This window comes from Vespa mandarinia, chromosome 10 (genome assembly GCF_050613455.1).
Source record: "Vespa mandarinia isolate Hongniang chromosome 10, ASM5061345v1, whole genome shotgun sequence".
Lineage (NCBI taxonomy): Eukaryota > Metazoa > Arthropoda > Insecta > Hymenoptera > Vespidae > Vespa > Vespa mandarinia.
Genome location: NC_140819.1, coordinates 8,111,052 through 8,129,979, shown reverse-complemented (window position 1 = coordinate 8,129,979; position 18,928 = coordinate 8,111,052). Strand labels below are relative to the sequence as shown.

Below are 18,928 nucleotides of genomic sequence, written 5' to 3'. Positions count from 1 at the left end.
GCTCTTTCACGGCGTCACCCATAATATGGGAAATCATGGCGTTACCACCCTCTTTCAACCATCCTTCCACCCCTCTTTCTCTTCCACCTTGTCTTTTCTATTCTCTCGGAGCTTTATAGGTTGCATCCAAGCTCGTATACGAGAGTACCGAGATAAATAATAATCCGTTGGACACAAATTGAATTTATGTTCGAGATATAGAGTTACTCTCGTGATGTTATCGATAAGAGATTCATTTCATCCTTTAAATCGATCGATGTACGTTTTTAGAAACGTCAGTTAGACTGTCACTCTTTCTTTCTGTCTCTCTCTTTTACTCTCTTTCTATTTCTCTCTTTCTCTCTCTGTTTTTTTCTTTTTTCAGTTTTATAAAACCTACGTATCAATTTCGAATTTATTTAAATATTCAGATAACTTGCTTTTATTCATTCACGTGTATTCGTATTACATTACACGTTACGTATATACGTTGATTTAATGTTAACGCATATAAAGGATAATTTAGTCAATGGAATAGTCGTAAAGGATAAAGGATGGATAATGTTTTAATGGCTTTGTAAAAACAAAAACAAAAAAAAGAAAGAGAGAGAGAGAGAGAGAGAGCGAACAAGGTAGAAACGTTTTTACGTACGCTAATTTCACGTTAACGAGTGTGACCCTTGTGAGCGAAGAGAATAAGGGAGACGACGTGTTTCGTCAAAAGTTAACAAATAAAAAAGCCAAAGGGGAAGGAAGCTAAAAGGGTTTTGATATCATTCGGACCAATGAAAACGCGAGGTTCCTTTACATTTCGATGTGAAAGAAAAATCTCCAACAAAGGTATTTCTTATAATGCCGTATAGTACGAAGATGGTATTAAAAAGTGTATCAAAGGAAGGGGAGAGGGGGGGGCTAGAGTGAGCAGAATTAAAAAAAAAAAAAGAAAAGAGAAAAAGAAGGAGAGAAAAAAAAAATAGAAAAAAAAAAAGAAAGAAGGACAGAAAAGTAAAAGAAAAGAAAGGAAAATAAAAGAAAGAAAAAAGAAAGAAAGGAAGGAAAAAAAAGAAGTAGGAAAAGAAAAGAAGGAAGTCGATTTATCGTATCTAAAAAAGATAATATTTTTCTCTTCCTTCCTATCCGTTTAAACGGATAGCACTTTTCTTTCTCTTATATCTCTTCGATTATCATTGGATTTCAAAAGCAAACGAACAATGTTGACAACGTGTGGTCCGTGTGTGAATCCTTAAAAAAGGAGAAGAAAGAGAACGAAGAGGATGGGGAATAGATGAGAGAGAGAGAAAGAGAGAAAAAAAGAGAGAGAGAGAGAGAGAGAGAGAGAGGATCCGTTTATATCTCCCGAGGCAGGTGGACTCGGTGACCGAAGAAAAAAGAAAAGGAAAGGAAAAAAGAAAAAAGAGACAAAAAAAAATGAAAAGACAAAAAAAGAGTAACAAAGAGAAAAAGGTATGTGCGCGCATATATCGTACAAAGAAGTTGCTGTTGAGAGAGAGGGAGAGGGATGGCGAAGAGGACGAGGAGGAGAAGGAGGAGGATGAGGAGGGATTGGAGGAGGTAGTTGCGACACGTGTATCTCTCTTTTGTTTTTATTTCGTACATGGTATCGACGAAAAGAAGAGAATTTCGAATCCGGCTTTCGGCGATTTTCTGAGACAAGTAGTACTTGGGACGCTTGAGATAAAAATGAAAAAAAAAAAAAAAAGAAAGAAAAAAAAAGAGAGAAGATGAGAAGGAGAAGGAGGAAGAAGAAGAAGAAGAAGAAGAAAAAGAAGAAAAAGAAGAACGAGACCGACGAAGGAAAAGGAGCCGATGAGATGGGTCAGAGAGGTCGAGGTAGAAATGAAAAATAGTTAGAGAGCCGTCGGGCCAAAAGTAACCACCCCCTTTAGCTTCCCTTACAGATAAGAGAAAATAACGAGGCCGACTGGCACGCGGAAGAAAACTAATTCGGTGCATATTTCACACAAGTTTCTTCTCTCTCTCTTTCTTTCTTTTTCTACATATATATATATATATATATATATATATATATATATATATTCTTTCTTCCTTTCTCTTTCATTCTTTCTCTATCTTTCTTTCTCTTACAGCTATGCAGTGTGGTATATATCTGTTAGTTAAAGAGAGAGAGAGAGAGAGAGAGAAAGTGAACGACCATTTCCTGAGGATAAAGGAATTAATTACCTTGGAATCTCTCTAGATTTTTTCTCTCTAGATCTATTAAGGATCGTTTCTTCCCAAAGGAATGAGTTTGATAGATCTTTTATATTCTACAAATTTCTTTTCTTTTTGCTTTTTTCCTTCTTTCCTTTTTTTTCCCTCCTTCCTAACGTCCATAACAAATTCGAAGCAAATTGAATTGTATTAATTGATACACGATTTGAAACTATTTTCTCTTTCTCTCTCTCTCTCTATCTCTCTTTCTCTCTCTCTCTTTCTCCTAAACTATCGAGCTATATCAGACGAGTCTAGAAATAGCGTGTTTATGGAGAGAAACCTATTTCGTTTGATCAAGTACATTCTCAAATCGTTTTAACATAGGTATCGTTGTTGAACGAATGGGGTCATTCGAAACAACACAGCATCCAAATCGATACGGTATATGATCGATTGATACATACCATAAATACATTCCATTTATTCATTTTCCATTCTCACATTTTGTTTGTATCATGTAAGTTTGTTAAATACATTAAAGAAAATACGAAGAAACGTTATAGAATTGACAGCTCCTCAATCTATCGTCATTCTCTTTTATAATTTTTATAAGTTCTTAGAAACTGTTGAAAAAATGAAAAATGAAAATAAAATAAAATAATAAACAATAGACATAGTTTCATGAAAACAGACAATAATTCTTCAGCAAAGTTTTGCATAAGATATAATATATATATATATATATATATATATATATATAAAATTCATTATAACGAAATACATAAGTTTCTTTCGTTAATTGCTAAATTATGAGAATCCTTATACATACACATACACATAGATATATGTATAGTTGAAAATATATATATATATATATATATATATATATATTGTATTCTTAAATATTAAAAGTTAATCCACAACTCGTGGAATTGCATGAATATTTCGCTGTAGAAATGAAAGGATGGTAAATGTAAATTGTGATATCCATGGATAGATAGATAGATAGATAGATAGATAGATAGATAGATAGATAGATAGATAGATAGCACTATGAGAATTTGATTTGTTATTTTAACTTAAACTTTCATTCACAACGAGTTAAATTATTCATAAGCGATACCCCAGTTGGAAAAGTTTCTCTTAAAGATCTACTTAAGAATTCGAGATAGATAGATAGAGAGAGAGAGAGAGAAAGAGAGAGAGAGAAAAAAGAGAGACAAAAATAGATAGATAGATAGATAGATAGGTAAATAGAAAGGGAGAGAGAGAGAGAGAGAAGTAGGCTAATTTTCTTGCTTCGTTTGACACGATTTTATTATGTAAAAAAAAGATAATAAAAAAGAAAAAGAAATAAAAAAAGCTAACTACAAAATGTATGAAGATAAAAGAATGAATGATATTTACAATATCATCGTTATTATTATTATTATCATAAATTTTTACAATAATAGAACGTGATCACGTCGAGAACAATTACGAACGTATTCATCTCGTATCTTCTACAGGATTAAAGTCAAGCTCGTCGAATTTGAAACACTCACTTGCGGTCTAAGGTTGAGAGAAGTTGATTTTTCTTTTAGAAGTTACGAAAGAAAGAGAGAAAGAGAGAGAGAGAGAGAGAGAGAGAGAGAGAGAGTAATTTCTCAAACTTCGGTAAACTAAGTCTTCGAAATCAGTATATGTAGTTGCTTGCACGGACGTTGTGTTCAAGATCTAAGTTTCTTCGACGTTTCAGAGAACTTTTTTATATCTTTTCTTTTCTTTTTCTTTCTTTTTTTTCTCTTTTTTTCTTTTTTTTTTTTTCCTATCCACCGAGGGTATGTATGTATGCATGTATGTATGTATATATGTATATATGTATGTATATCTCATTAGATGGTTCGGAATCTTTGTCGAGAAAAAGATAAAAAATAATTCAATATACTTGCCTTTTCTCCGCTGTCACTTGGCAAGTAAAACGTCAGAACAGTAAGAAAGGAGATCCCCATGCACGGTATGATGATGTTGACGGTATAGAAAAGAGTTTTCCTTCTCATCGTTATGTTGAATGTAATATCGAGATAAGGTTCGTCGCAGCACGTATAAAATTTCTCATTTCTGAAAAAGATAATATTTTGACGTGTTGTTATGAATTATATTATCTCTTTTTTTTTTCATTTTCTCCTTTCTTTCTTTCTTTTTTGTTCGATAAGAGATATCTCAAGTTAACCAAAAAAGTATTGAATATTCGATGATTATTAAAAAGAAACGAATCGTTTATACTGCATGTACGAATATAATTCGTTCGAGTTAAATATTTGATGATTTCAGAAAAAAAAAAAAAAAAAAAAAAAAAGATAAGAAGAAAAGAAAAAAAAAGGCAAATCCTTTATACAAATATAATTTGTTCGAGAATAATTCGTACAATAACTGCGTTATACGTGAAACTAAAGAGTTTATCGCATTGGTAGCGACATCAAGTGGCAAGTGTTCGTACTTAAAACGTAATAATTAGTAATTAGTTCGCGTATACGAGCGCTGACGATCTTCCAGTGTCACGTGACTTAAAGCTCATTGGTTATAAGCTGTCAGATCTTGTCGATTATTGGTAATTACTGATTAAAATTATTCGCTACGATTTACCGGAAGTCGTGTGTATCCTTACGAAAATAAATGATCAAAGTAAACGATCGAACGTTTTCAAATTTTAACGTACGTGTATCTGTCGTAATACTACTCGACTTCTTGGAAATATTTTTGTTTCTATTATATCGTTCGAAAAATTATTACAATACGATAGTGTTTCGTTTCACGATAGAAAAACTTTTCTTCTTCATTCCTAAGAGATCTTTCTACAATTGCGTTTTTCTTTTAAAACGATATACTCGACACGATATTCCGCTATTACGTAATACTTATGTATCCGTGATATCTCGTTACATCGTTAAGTATCTATTCGAAAAGTTATTACAATTCTATCGTGTGTTTCGTTGTCCATACGGGAATTTTTTGTTTTTCTTTACAAGACGTGTGTTCTTCCCTTTTTCCTCTTTACAATAATTCCTATTACACGCGATGGTAATTAGCCATTATGTATGTACTTGCACACTTATGTATCACGTTAGTATTCTCGTCGTATATAATAAAAACCTTTCGTAGTGTCCATTATGGAATATCGTAGGACGTTAATTCAATCGAAATGAAATTAATTCACACCGACAAATGTAATTCGATGGTTCATCGTCTTCTAAAATTCTCAAACGAACGACCATTGGGATCTTGAGTGTCGCGTTCAGACCAACGGACAAATTTCAAATTTTCTACGTATTATGTATGTAAGTATGTATGTATATACTCATGTATTTATGTATGAATTTATATATGTATCGTAGTTTAATAAAATTTAATTCTCACCGTACTGCAGGCACTTCTAGAATATCCCACTCAACCGACATGTAGAATTCTGAAAGATCAACTCCAACCTCCACAACGTTACTTCCGGATTTCTCATCCATGTGCCTTAGATCGACCTACGTGAAACAAAATCAAAGAGAAAATTCATCGATCAGGTTTGATCCATATTATATTTTAACATACAAGTTTCAAAGAGATTTGCTCATTTTCAAACGCCATGCCCACGATAATAGAAAAGCTACTCCTTAAAAACGAATCTGCGATATTTCAATATGAAAGATCGCAAGAAAAAAAAATATATATATATATATAAATTTTTTTTTATATTAATTGTACTACGATATAATCGTATGATAAAGAATTTCTTTTCTTTCTTTTCTTTTCTTTCTTTCTTTTTTTTTTCTTTTCTTTTTATTTCTCTCGCAGGTTCGTTATTAAAAAGTATTATTACAAATAAATAATCTGTAAACAATTTCGAAGTGCACGTCTTGAGATGCACTTTGATGCTCGCCAAAGCGTAAACTGAGCAAAAATTATCTAACAGTTGGAATTTTCGTCCGATTGATCCGACGATCTTTAGCGATTTTTTTACGGATCGAAATTCTTTCTATCTTTCTTTCTTTCTCTTTTTCTTGTTCTTTCTTTTCCTTATTTCCCTCTCTCCCTCCCTCTCTGCCCCATCACTCGAATAACTTCGTACGTACAATCGTCGAAGAAAAATCCAACTAGAATTCCAACGTTTTCTCGCTCAACGTGGGCGTTGCGAGCGCTTAAATACTAGCCACTGAAACAAACGCTTTCCTCGTTTGATCGAGGATCGTCGACCGGGTCCATCAATTCCGAAGATAATATTGAAAGACCATTGTAAATTCAATATTATTTTGTTGACAAAACAAACAGACAGAAGATCCAATTGATTCATTATAACAACCTTCGATTTTGGTTCGGATTTATCACAATAAAAAAATTAAAAAAAAGAAAAAAATATATATAGATAAAAAAAGAATTGAGAGCAATTTAATCATATTACTTATATGTATTAATAGAATTATATTTCGTTAAGGAGGGGGGAAAAAAGAAAGAAACAAAAAGGAATACGACTTATGTCTTCCAGGAAAAAAAGAAAAGAAAACTTGAAAAATATTTCAGGTACGAAATATCGATGAACTTTTATATATACAAAGTGATGTAAAATTAAAAGAGAGAGACAGAGAGAGAGAGAGAGAGAGAGAGAGAGAGAAAGAGAGGGAGAGAGAATGAGAGAGAAAAGAAAAGAAACAATTATTGATGATATATGTAAGCGTGGGATTTGAAAATAAATTGACCCCGATTATAGATGGTTCAAAGCAATAATTTCTTCGGATTTGATCAGACCAACTTAAATCTACGTAAACTAGTTCTCCTTTTTACTAGCCACTCGAATATTTACACCACATTCAACGTACATTCGCGCTCGAACGCGTGCTTATCATTGATTAGAAACAGGCTGTTATTAAATACACAAAAATATATACATATATATATATATATATGTATATATATGTATGTATGTATAATATGACAAAAAGAAGTCCCAGGCAACGATGATCATAAGAACACTGACGAGAGCATCGCATCGCTAACAACAAGTGAAAAATGGATTTGATGGACGGACCTAAGTAAAGGAAATTATTAATTTCTATTTTCTTTTCTCCTTTTTATTTTTTATTTTTATTTATCATTTTATTTTCTTGTTTCTTTATTTCTTCCTTATCTTTTATTTTATTTTTCGTTCGACGATGAAATGCCACACAAAAATAATTATCAATTTCTTTTGATTAGTGACCATCCATCGTTTCTAGGCGACTAAAAGAACGTCGAACTTTGTGCAATAATAATAATAATAATAATAATAATAATAATAATAATAATAATAATAATAATAATAATAATAATAATAATAATAATAATAATAATAATAATAATAATAATAATAATAATAATAATAATAATAATAATAATAATAATTATTACTATTATTATTATTATTATTATTATTATTATTATTATTATTATTATTATTATTATTATTTGTTTCGAGTTAGATACAGCGAACCTTCTCTTCTGACGAAAACGAAGACGAACGAAAGAATTAAAGAAAGAGAGTGAGAGAGACAGAGAGAAAGAGAGAGAGAAAGAGAGAAATAAAGAGGGTCCGTGCGTGCGTGTGTGTGTGTGTGTGTGCGAAAGTTAGCCCCAAAACAATCGATTGTCTTTCAACTATTTTTGGCACATTTTATTTTCGAACTATAAACTGTACGGCATATATCTCTAAATGGAAATTCTATTTTCTTATTTGTCAGGACATGTTTTTTTTTTCTACCTTTCAATCTAACAATAAAAATCATAGGATGCAATTTGCCAATCTACGAACTGTTACTAAAGGCATAGTAGATCTATCGATCGAACAATTTTCAGACTATCTCTATTTCTGTTAGTTGAAGAAATATAAGTATATAATATTTGTGCTGCTCTGTCCGCTCGTTTGTGTGCATGTCTGGAGAGTGAATGGAAGAGACAAAGAAGAGAAAGAAAGAAAGAGAGAGAGAGATCGAGAGAGAGAGAGAGAGAGAGATAGAGAGAGAGAGAGAGAAAGGGAGAGAGAGAGAGGCACACATAAAGGAGATAAAAAGCAACGTAAATTTACTAATCTCTGAGAAATTTCTATCTTTTCTTTTCTTTTTTTCTTGTTTACTTAAGAATAAATATTTTTTAATCACTTTGAATCACTGGATTGTAATGGAATTTTAAAGTCGAACGTAAGAGAATTTATTATCGAAGTACGTTTATTTTAGCGACGGCACAGAAAGACAGAAAGAGAAAGACAGAGAGAGATAGAGAGAGAGAGAGAGAGAGAGAGAGAGAGAGAGAGAGAGAGAGAGAGAGAGAGAGAAACCGACGACGTTTAAATTAGTTCTACTTGTGGATTTAAAATTCGTGTTTAACCGTCCACTTTTCTTTGGGTCAAGTAGCAGCCATTACCGGTACTCGTGGAAGCGAAAATATTTCCGGCATCTGGCTATGTTAATGCTAAATTTAAAAATGCACGATACTAGGCTAGTGTCGTCTTTCGAATAAATGTATTAGAATTTCTTTTTTCTTTTTTTTTTTTTTTTTTTTTTTTTCTGGTAGTAAGTAATCTTTCTTTTCTCTTTCTTTTCTTCCCTTCGTAATGGCGTAAGACAAATTATATTAGGGGGAAAGGGCGAGTGGTCATTTTCTAATGGATTCTTTTTTCTTTTCCTTTTGTAAGAATGTTCTTTTTTTTTTTCTCAAGTTTAAGAACTAGTAAGATATACCTTATATACTACAGATAAATCTTACGATACATTGAATAATGTTAATAATTAATTTCTTAGTGATTTCTGGTAAACTGTCAGAGCGTCGACATTATATGCTATAGAAAGTCATGACGTTTAAATTATACAACGAGATAGAAATTGAATCTCTCTGTCGGAGATTAAGTTTTCGTTAGGAGGGATAGATTAAATTAATTGGAAGCGTTGTAACCAAGGACGGTACTATCTCTCCTCCATTTCATTGTTTAAATCCTCCTAAACTCGACGAAAGATACTTTATTATTCTGCGGTGTAAAGGATAGATAACGAATTTATTTGATTTGACGCGCGGAATTAACTGCGAGAGATGATTGCGTTCCCGTATAACGATCCCTGATAATAAATTGGGTATAAATAGATAATAGGTATGCGCTCGATATTCGATATTTAATTCGATCGAATAATTTGTATTCGTTTTGCTGAACGTTGAAAAGACAGAGAGAAAGGGAGAGAGAGAGAGAGAGAGAAAGAGAGAGAGAGAGAGAGAGAAAAGGAAAAAGAAGCGCGTTGGAAAAGCGAAGCGGAAAATGTTCTGGTCCCTTGCGTGCAAGAGATTCGTTACAAGTTTTGTAAGAGTAACGAGGATGAAAAGAACGCGTTTGTGTTGAGTGTGTGTATACTCGTATGCGGGACGTGTGAACGTTCCGCCACACTTTCGGCTCAATTTCTCACACAGTCTCGTTTTTCTCGATTCTTTTTTTTTTTTTTTTTTTTTTTTACGAAAGCAGGCAAAGAGGCAAAGTGGAGAGAAAAAAGAAAGAAGGAAAAGAAGAAGAAGAAGAAGAAGAAGAAGAAGAAGGAGAGCAAAAGAGCAGGGTCAAAGGTTGGCGCATACTATTTGGATTCCCTTTTGGTCTCTTGATTAAAGAGATATGTGTGCTTTTTCATTTTTTTATTAATTTTTTTCTTCTTTCGTTTTACTCTTTCGATCATCCTTCCTCGTGCTCGTCAAAATTAATAAAGTCCACGTGCGTGCGGGGGAGAGAAAGAAAGAGAAAGAAAGAGAGAAAAAGAGAGAGAGAGAGAGAGAGAGAGAGAAAATATGAACTTTGAGATATCTTCTTTGTTTTTTTTTTCTGTTTTTTTCCCCCCTTTTTTCTTCTTCCTCCCTTCTCTTTTATCCGTTTAATTATGAAAGAATCGATTGAAGCTTATTCGCAGCCGCGCAGAGATATTCGACGGTCGGAAAATTTTCCTTTGGATTTATCTTTCCAATACCTGATGTAATAAATCACGCCAGTAGCACATACGTTATTCACCAATTCTCGCGTACGTCACCAAATGGTGCGAGAGCATAATCGAGGATAACTCAATAAATATTTCATGCCTGCTGGGAGCACGGCTTGACGCCGTAAGATCGATGATACGTCTCAAACGACTATACCTTATTCTGCATCCTTTTTCTATACTTTTAGCCAGTATAGTTTATATTTGTTTCATCTTAAATATTATAATTTTTCCTTTATTTTTGGCGATTAACAATAATAACAATGTAAAAAAGAAAGAAAGAAAGAAAGAAAGAAAGAAAGAAAGAAAGAAAAAAAAACAACACATAACGTGTAACGTGTAAAACGGAATAACGAATACAATAGAAAGTAATAAGATTTAAATTAATAAGAATTTTCTATGATTTTAGTTGGATTGAATTGGATTCGATTGTAATCAAATTTTGATTATGAATTGCACGAAAATGTTAATATTGGATTTGATAAGTATTGGTATTGAAAGTATATGCGTATTAGAAATCAACGACGTCTTCTACGTTTGGTTTTAGACGAGCAACGACGAAAACCGATACGTCTGCGTTTACCTATCGAGCCATCAACAACGCCACCCTTTCTCGCATCATCGACTTTCCCCTTTCCCTTTCCCTTTTCCTCTGTCTCATTCTCTCCCCTTTTAACGGGTTGCAACATCAACGTCAATCTTTCCTACTGCCAGTATTGGTTGGTTGCTTGGTTGGTTGGTTGGTTGGTTGGTTGGCTGCTTGCTTGCTTGCTTGCTTGCTTGCTTGCTTGGTTGTTTGCTTGCTTGCTTGCTTGCTTGCTTGCTTGCTTGCATGCGAGAAATCGACTTTTCCACGTAGGACGAAATGACGGACGGAGAAATTGAACGCGCCGACGCGTGAAACGCCAGCCGATTCCGGCAGCTCTTCTCGATTATCGCTTCTCTCCCCTTTTTCGATTTCACGAGAACGACCGTAGTAATTGTTCTATGTCGATTAATGTGTAAGAAACGTATAAAAACTCAAAGAATGAATGTTCATTTCGTTTCATCCATTGTCGGAAATATTTTACGCGACACGTTTTGTTACCGTCACGGTAGAACGAATTTTAAGAATGAAAATTTCCAGTGATACAAAATTAATGAATAATTAGAAAAGATTCGGATCGATTCTTTTTCCTTTAATTTGGATTTTTCTTCTTTTTTTTTCTTTTTTTTTTTTTTTTTATAATCTAGAATAAAAGAAAATCCAAACGATTTCTTTTATTTCAATTCCTTAAACATCGTAATTTCTTAATTTCTTTAAACAATTCCTTAGAGAATATTAGTTTTATCATTTCGCTGGAAGGAACTCTAACGTAGATAAAGAAATGTCAACGAAAGGAAGGAAGGAAGGAAGGAAGGAAGGAAGGAAGAAATACATATTACTCTTGTATACACGGATAACAGCGTAATTTTTTGTCATTAACCATCGGTAAGTTTCTCTCTTCGCGAAGTATTGCGTGATGAATGGCTACCGACGATGATAGATGCGTCTCTGGGGTACATTTCATAATTCATTTTTTTTCTAACCACGCCTCCAGCCCAACCCCCTCCCCCTCCCCTATTCCCCCTCACAGCTCCCACACTCCACTACTTCCTTTCTTTCTGTCTTTCTTTTTCCCTTTTCTTTTTTTTCTATTTTGCTTTGTTTCGTTTTTTCTTTGTTTATCTCTCATCCTCTCTTTTTTTCATGTATATATATATATATATATATATATATATATATATATATATATATATACATATATTTTCCTCCAAAAAGCGAACGGAGCTGGTGCTAGGCAGTTCGTTCTTGTCCCCAGTGTGTATTCCATAAACGCGTCGACTGCGAACGTCATTAATTATCGTTAATTCGAACTGGACGCCTACATAAATTTTATAGGGCGAACATAATAAATCCCGGTAACAAATTTCTACGATTATTTACCGATTTGTTAAATGTTCGATACGACAATGCAATTGTAAAAAGCTTCATCGTTGTTGTTATTATTATTATTATTATTGTTATTATTATTATTATTATTATTATTATTATTAATATAATTATCATTGTTACGATAACTTTATAATTTTGTAACTATTAATAATTATTAATATATCGTAAATATATATTTACGATAATTATGTATTTTTATTTTTATTCGATACGTCACGTTATTTTATCATTTTATTAATAGAGTAAAACGTATTTTATTTATAAAGAAGTTATCCTTTTCGATATTACGTCGTGGCTAGTGGTATTAGTTTAATAGTAGTAGTAATAGTAGTAGTAATCGGTGAGACTCGATTTAGAGGATTTCGCTTTTATTGGAATAGAACTTTGTCGAGGCGTACTCGTTAAAGTGAAAATCGTTCGCGTTTTCTTTACGAGCTTTATGCTCCGTACACTTGACTATAAACGTATAAGCTTACACACCGAGTCGAGCCACCTTAAGCCGCTTTCTTATTAAGTTGTTTTCAATGAGACTGAAATTCAACGATAAATGTTCCGCATTTATTTCCCTTTACAGGTGTGCATAGAGTGGTACGCGAGTACGTGTTAATGAATATTTATCGTTCGTTCGTTCGTTCGTTCGTGTTTACGAGCGAATGCAATCATATCGATTTTATTTCAAACAATAGTCAATTTATTTAAATGGAACTTGCCCGTCGAGTACTTGCATCGATTCTTTGCAATGTACACGATTAGCGGATAACGTATGAATTTTATTAAACGTTTTATATCGACGTAATCATCGTCATCGAAAAATATATGACGGAAAGAAGATATCTCTTTTTTCTAATTTTACGCGAAAAGTATATAAAAATAAAAGAATTGTGTCGATTTTATTTCGAGGCTAATGATGAGATTAACAAAAAAAAAAAAAAAGAGAAAGAGAGAGAGAGAGCAAGCGTTCGCAAAATTCCATTGGAACAATTCGATTTCCTTTTTTTCTTCTCTTTTTCTTTTTTTTTTTTTTTTACAATTCGTCGCGTGAATTTCCCGTCAACGAGAATATATATATATATATATATATATATATATACATATATACAGGAAGGAAACGAATGTGGGAAAACGAAGGAGAAGATTCAGACTAGGTAGAATCGAAAATTCGAAATCCTTGTATCCTCGCGAAACAAGGATATTTTCGAATGCAGTTACCGGAGAGAACGAAGAGAAAAGTACAAGGATCACCGAATGCTCTTGGGAAACCGAAAGTTTTATCGCCCATCCTTGTATCCAACGTTGGATGTTATTTCCAAGAAAAAGAAAAAGAAGAAGTAGAAGTAAAAGTAGAAGTTGAAGTAGAAGAAGAAGAAGAGAAAATCAGTAAAGAAAATGTGTGAGAGTTAAGAGGACACAAGTCGGAAGAAAAATTCGTGGTCAACTTGGGATTTTTTTTCTTTCTTTTTTCTTCTTTTTCTTTCTTTCTCTTTTTAGCTCTTAGGATTATCCAACGAACGTTCGCCAATTGTGTTTGTCTCGAACGTCAAAAAAAAAAAAAAAAAAAAGAAAAAAAAAGAAAAAAAAAGAAATGAAAGAATTATCACTAAAAGGTGATTATTAGATTGTTTTTTTCCTTCTTTTTCCTCTCTCTCTCTCTCTCTCTTTATTTTTCTTTCATCTTAATAAAACATTTCATTTACATTAATATCGTTTAATTCCAAATTGGACGAATTTCAATCTTTAACTTTTTACCGATTATTCGAACGATCTATCCTATCTTACGTGTGATCACGTAGATGGGTGCATACGTTAATTAGTCAGTTAACTAGTTAATTGGAAAAATAAAAAGAAGAAGTAAAGAAGAAAAGAAGAATGGAGAAGATGAGCGTCGTTTGCGAACGACGAGGAAACGAGAGGAAATAGACCTATGCGGAAATAGCAATGGCAGTATCCCGTAGATCCGAGATAAATCGAGTTAATGAATTCAACGTCAAAATAGCATCGGCCGAACGGTTACAATTATCGAGCGACCTACATTTTCGATTGAAAGTTTCTCGTCAAATTCGTGGACAACGCGTCGTTTCACAATATGAGCTTCTATCAAAGTAATCTCATTGAATTTTTCCTATTTCTTTTGTCTTTCTTTTTTTTTAACATATAAATAAATTTTCTTTTCTTCACGTATGCATCATAATCCCCCCTCCCCCCCCTCCCCCCCGTACAGTTTGGTAGACTTTGACGTTTACGATATTCTCAGTTAGCTGTAAGCGAAGGTTCGAGGAGTTTGGCAAGAAGATAGGTCCGATGAAAGAAAGGAAGGAGGGGGGAATAAGGGGAATGAGGAATAAGAGGAGAAGGCGTAGGATGAGGTGAAACAAAATTTATCTCGATTAAACTTGGAAACTTTGCCGAGTTTTCTTTTCGTGAGTTTCCTTCCCTAATGGGAGTTTCAGGATGGAAGCTCCTCGTCGTTGTCCGATATATTAAAGCCCGATTTCTATCTTCTCGTGAAATATTATATTCCAAGACAAAAATTCTATTTCCTTGGACGCGTTTTTTGAACGCGTGAGAAGAATTGATTCTTATCGAATAAAACGAACAAACATTTATCTTTTATCTAACAATCTACATAAATAAGCATATATGTAGATCGATATAAATATGATTTTCATCTATAACTATAGCATAGAGATACGTCAGATACGATCGATCGATGAAAAAATTTGATGGATTTATATAAGAATTAAGTTTACGATGTGTGCGAACATTTTCAGGTATCGGGAACATAAAGCAGTAAGCGTAGCTACACCATCAGCTTAGAGTTAGTAGTAGTAGTAGTAGTAGTAGTAGTAGTAGTAATAGTACTTGTAGTAGTAGTAGTAGTAATAGTACTTGTAGTAGTAGTAGTAATAGTACTTGTAGCAGTAGTAGTAGTAGTAATAATAATTGTTGTTATGTACCTTTCTCGAGTGTCATCGACATCGCATACATTTTCTGTAAGAGCTACACCTATATCGAGTTTCGGCTTGAATTCGTCCTGTTATCAACATCAAGGAAGCCATTCGGTGTTGTACAGAGAGAATAATCTATAATTCGATGGAGGCATGGTTTCAAGCGATTTATAAGGATCATATGATATTCTTTATGAAACGAAGTTTCTCTCAATTTTTTTCTTTCCTTCTTCATTCGTCTTCTTCTTCTTCTTCTTCTTCTTCTTCTTCTTCTGGTTAAAAATCTTTGTCAGATTTTTTTCATCGATTTCTTTTCTTTTTTTTCTTTTTTTTTTTTCTTTCTTCTTTTTTCTTTCAAGAGAGAGAAATAGAAAGATAAATAAATGAATGAGGGAGAAGTAACAACGAAAGAGAGAAGCTTCGTAAAGGACGATAAAAGAAAAAAAGAAAAAAAGGAAAAAGGAGGAAACAAATGAAAAAAGGAAAAGTTTATGCGGAGCTTCAGGGGAAAATGAAAATTCCTTTGTTTCTATATGGTCCCTTTTAACTGTGCCGGCAGGTCTACGACCTGACTATGAGAACGCGTGCACGAATCAGATTAGATTGTAAGCACCTGGGCAGGATGGTGCTTCGTGCTTCGAGATTGCGAGGATTCAGGCAACGGGCCAGGTAAAGCGAGTTTGTAGTCCGTGCCATGTAACCAAACCCTCCTTTCGTCTCTCTACGTACACACAGACGATCATTTTCCTGCGATCGGTTTCCTATCTATGTGTTGCGTTATAATATATATGTATGTATGCATGTGTATCTATCTCTGCAAAAATACTTTGTATGGATTTACAGATCGATGTCGATCTATTTGCATACGCGATTTCGATATTCGTCGTTTTTCGATATTCGTTCAACCGAAAAAAAAATATGAGAGAGAGAGAGAGAGAGAGAGAGAGAGGGAGGAGGGTGGGAAAGAATTTTTTTTCTTTCTTATATAGACAGTTCTAATATAGCAAGAAATTTAAAATTATTCGATACATTAGCATTATTTAATTTCGTTATGGCGTATAAAGCTAACGCACAAAGGAAACGATATATTTTATATTGACAATTTATTGATTTCGATTAAAAGAAGAGAAGAGAGAAAGATGGAGGAGAGCACATGTTACGTAGGATATTACTTCAAAGTAATACAACGTGTATGTGTGTGTGTATGTGTGCGTGTATGTGTTTGTATGCTATAACTCGTACATTGAATATTTTATGACGTAGGAGATGCCCAGGTTTTCTCTTACAATTCAATCGAGATACTGAACAAACATTGAAGTAAAAGAGAGAACAATAAATACGAAGTTCTATTTGATCCGTAAAAGCCACTGCCATAATCTTCTCGCTGAATCGTACATACAGTTATTATTCTTTCTGGCATATATTCCAATTATATATTTACGAACGCGCGGATCTATTTTGCGCCGTAGTCGTTCGCTCGTTGGGGAAAAATACGAAAAATAATAATTGTTTATATGCAGCAGAGTTTCGAGTAATCTAGCATGTGTCGATTCGCCACAACGCAAATCGTCCTCGTTCCTTCTCCCCTTTTTTCCTTTTCTTTATTATTATTATTATTATTATTATTATTATTATTATTATTATTATTATTCTTTTTTTTCTGCCCTCTCTCCTCATTTCGTTACTAATTATAATTTTCACTCGAAATCTGCACGGATTATTTCTCTCTCCTTCTCTCTTTTCTTTTTTTTTTTTTTATCTCCATCTCTCTTCGTGATAATTATTATCAACGAAGACGAGAAACGATTGTTCTCAAACGAGAATAAAGGATTATTTGTTTTATCTTCTTTTTCTTTTCTATTTTTTTTCTTTTTCTATTTTTTTTTTTTTTTTCGTTGCTGAAAAATAAATCCACCCGACGAGAGCGACCGCAATTTTTCTTTTTTTCGTTTTCACATTTTCCATTATCTCATCATTGTATCGAAGGGCTAAAAATGGTATATCGAATTTATTTTCTTTTTTTTCCTTTTCTTTCTTTCTTTCTTTCTTTTTTTTTTTTATTTTTTTTTTTTTTTAGTATCTCTCGATGCCTCCCCCATTTTATTTTTTTTTTTTTTGGCGGAACAAACAAATATTTTCAACGAGAATATAAATGTATATGGTTTTGTCGGTTGAAACACAAAAATTTCCTGTGAATCTTTTCATATACGATTTAAGAAGATATTTACAAAACCTTTTATGCGAATATCCCACACGATTGAATTTTGATTTCTATCACCATTTGATGCTTGTTTGCATATATACATATATATATATATATATATACATACATGCACACACACTTACACGAATTCGTATAAAACCTTACACACCATTTCGTGCGATTAATCTCGCGAGAGAAAGTTTCGTTTCCGCAAAATATTGGACGTGCATATTTCATAGAACAACGCGTAGCGGACTCTGGGACGTGCCACATTACGAAAGCACAACGGACCATAGAAGCGAGAAATGTAATTCAACATTTTTAACATAAACCACTGTTATAAAATCATAAATGACGATGGTCGGTGAAAGGAAATGAAAGAAAAATAAAAAAGAAAAAAAAAGGAAAAAAAAAGAAAACGAAAGAGGTTCGATGCCTATCGCTATAGTATGGTATCGTTTCGAAAATTAAAAAGCAAAAAGGGGATGTGGTGGGTCGAGGATTCGAGGGGGGTGGGAGGCAGGGGAGGGGAGGGGAGGGTGAGGTAGCGCGAGGCAGAGGGAAATGAGGGGAACGCCGAGAGGACGACGATACAAAAGCTCAGCTCTGCGAACGTATTTTCGATGCGAAGAGGAGAGAACGAATACGAACAGAGAATAGTCACAGTCAGTAATATAAAGTACATTTTCATTTCGAACTCTTTTCGAATTTATAAAATGAAAAGATTCTTTTTTTTATTTCTTTTTTATTTTTTTTTTCTTTTTTTTATTTTTTCTTTTTTTTTAGAATCTCTCGATGCCTCCCCCATTAACAACCCCGACACTTTCGTCTTTTTATTATTATTATTATTATTATTATTATTATTATTATTATTATTATTATTATTATTATTATTGTTATTATTATTATTACTATTGTTTTGTTGTTGTTATCGTTATTATTTTTTTCTTTGTTTCCTTTCTTCTTTTACATACTTTTCTTTTTCGTTTTTTTTTTCGCTTCCGTCAATTATTATTTTCGAAAAAAATTCGTGCGAACGATCATAAGGTAAAAAAGGGACGCACTCTATCTTGGTCACAGTCACGCACGCATTTACACAGACATACAGACAAATACAGACGTACCTTCAATCTTTCTTTCTATAAACAGAAAGCTTTTCTAGGGGCGCTCAAAACACATACAATTAAATGCTCCCTAAATACGCGTAAAAACAACACATCGAGCTTGCAGTTTTGGGCGCTGATACTATATATATATATATACTGCGTAACGTATATATTTACATACACTGAACAATGATATACACATAGCTATACATATTATATATATATATATGTATATGTATATGTATATGTATATATATTTAGGTTTCAATGCAGTCGCTGGATAACACGTATATATTGTATGTATGTATGGATGCCGTAGTGTAGCCCGCAACGATGCGCCTCTGTTGTAAGTGCGTGCGTGTAACTCAGGATATATGTAAATATATAGATACATATATATATATATATATATATATATATATATGTGTGTATGAACTTGCATGAGAGTCACGTGCGAATGATATTCGTATGTAAGAGTGTCACGAAATTGTCCGTTTGAATGCACCGCATGTTTGTGTGTGTCTCTCTCTCTCTCTCTCTTTCTC

At 33.2% G+C, this 18,928-nt stretch overlaps 1 protein-coding gene across 4 annotated transcripts in view; it reads right to left on the bottom strand.

Moving 5' to 3' along the window:
• Positions 1-18,928, bottom strand: part of nAChRalpha4 (nicotinic acetylcholine receptor alpha4) — a 135,930-nt gene that overhangs the window by 28,840 nt on the left and 88,162 nt on the right. For all 4 annotated transcript variants that reach the window (XM_085659630.1, XM_035875312.2, XM_085659632.1 and 1 more), the window contains 2 exons: positions 5,551-5,666; positions 4,086-4,254 (listed from right to left, as the gene is read on the bottom strand). In XM_085659630.1, the coding sequence (XP_085515756.1) occupies positions 4,086-4,254; positions 5,551-5,666 (285 nt within the window). The remainder of the gene's footprint in view (positions 1-4,085; positions 4,255-5,550; positions 5,667-18,928) is intronic.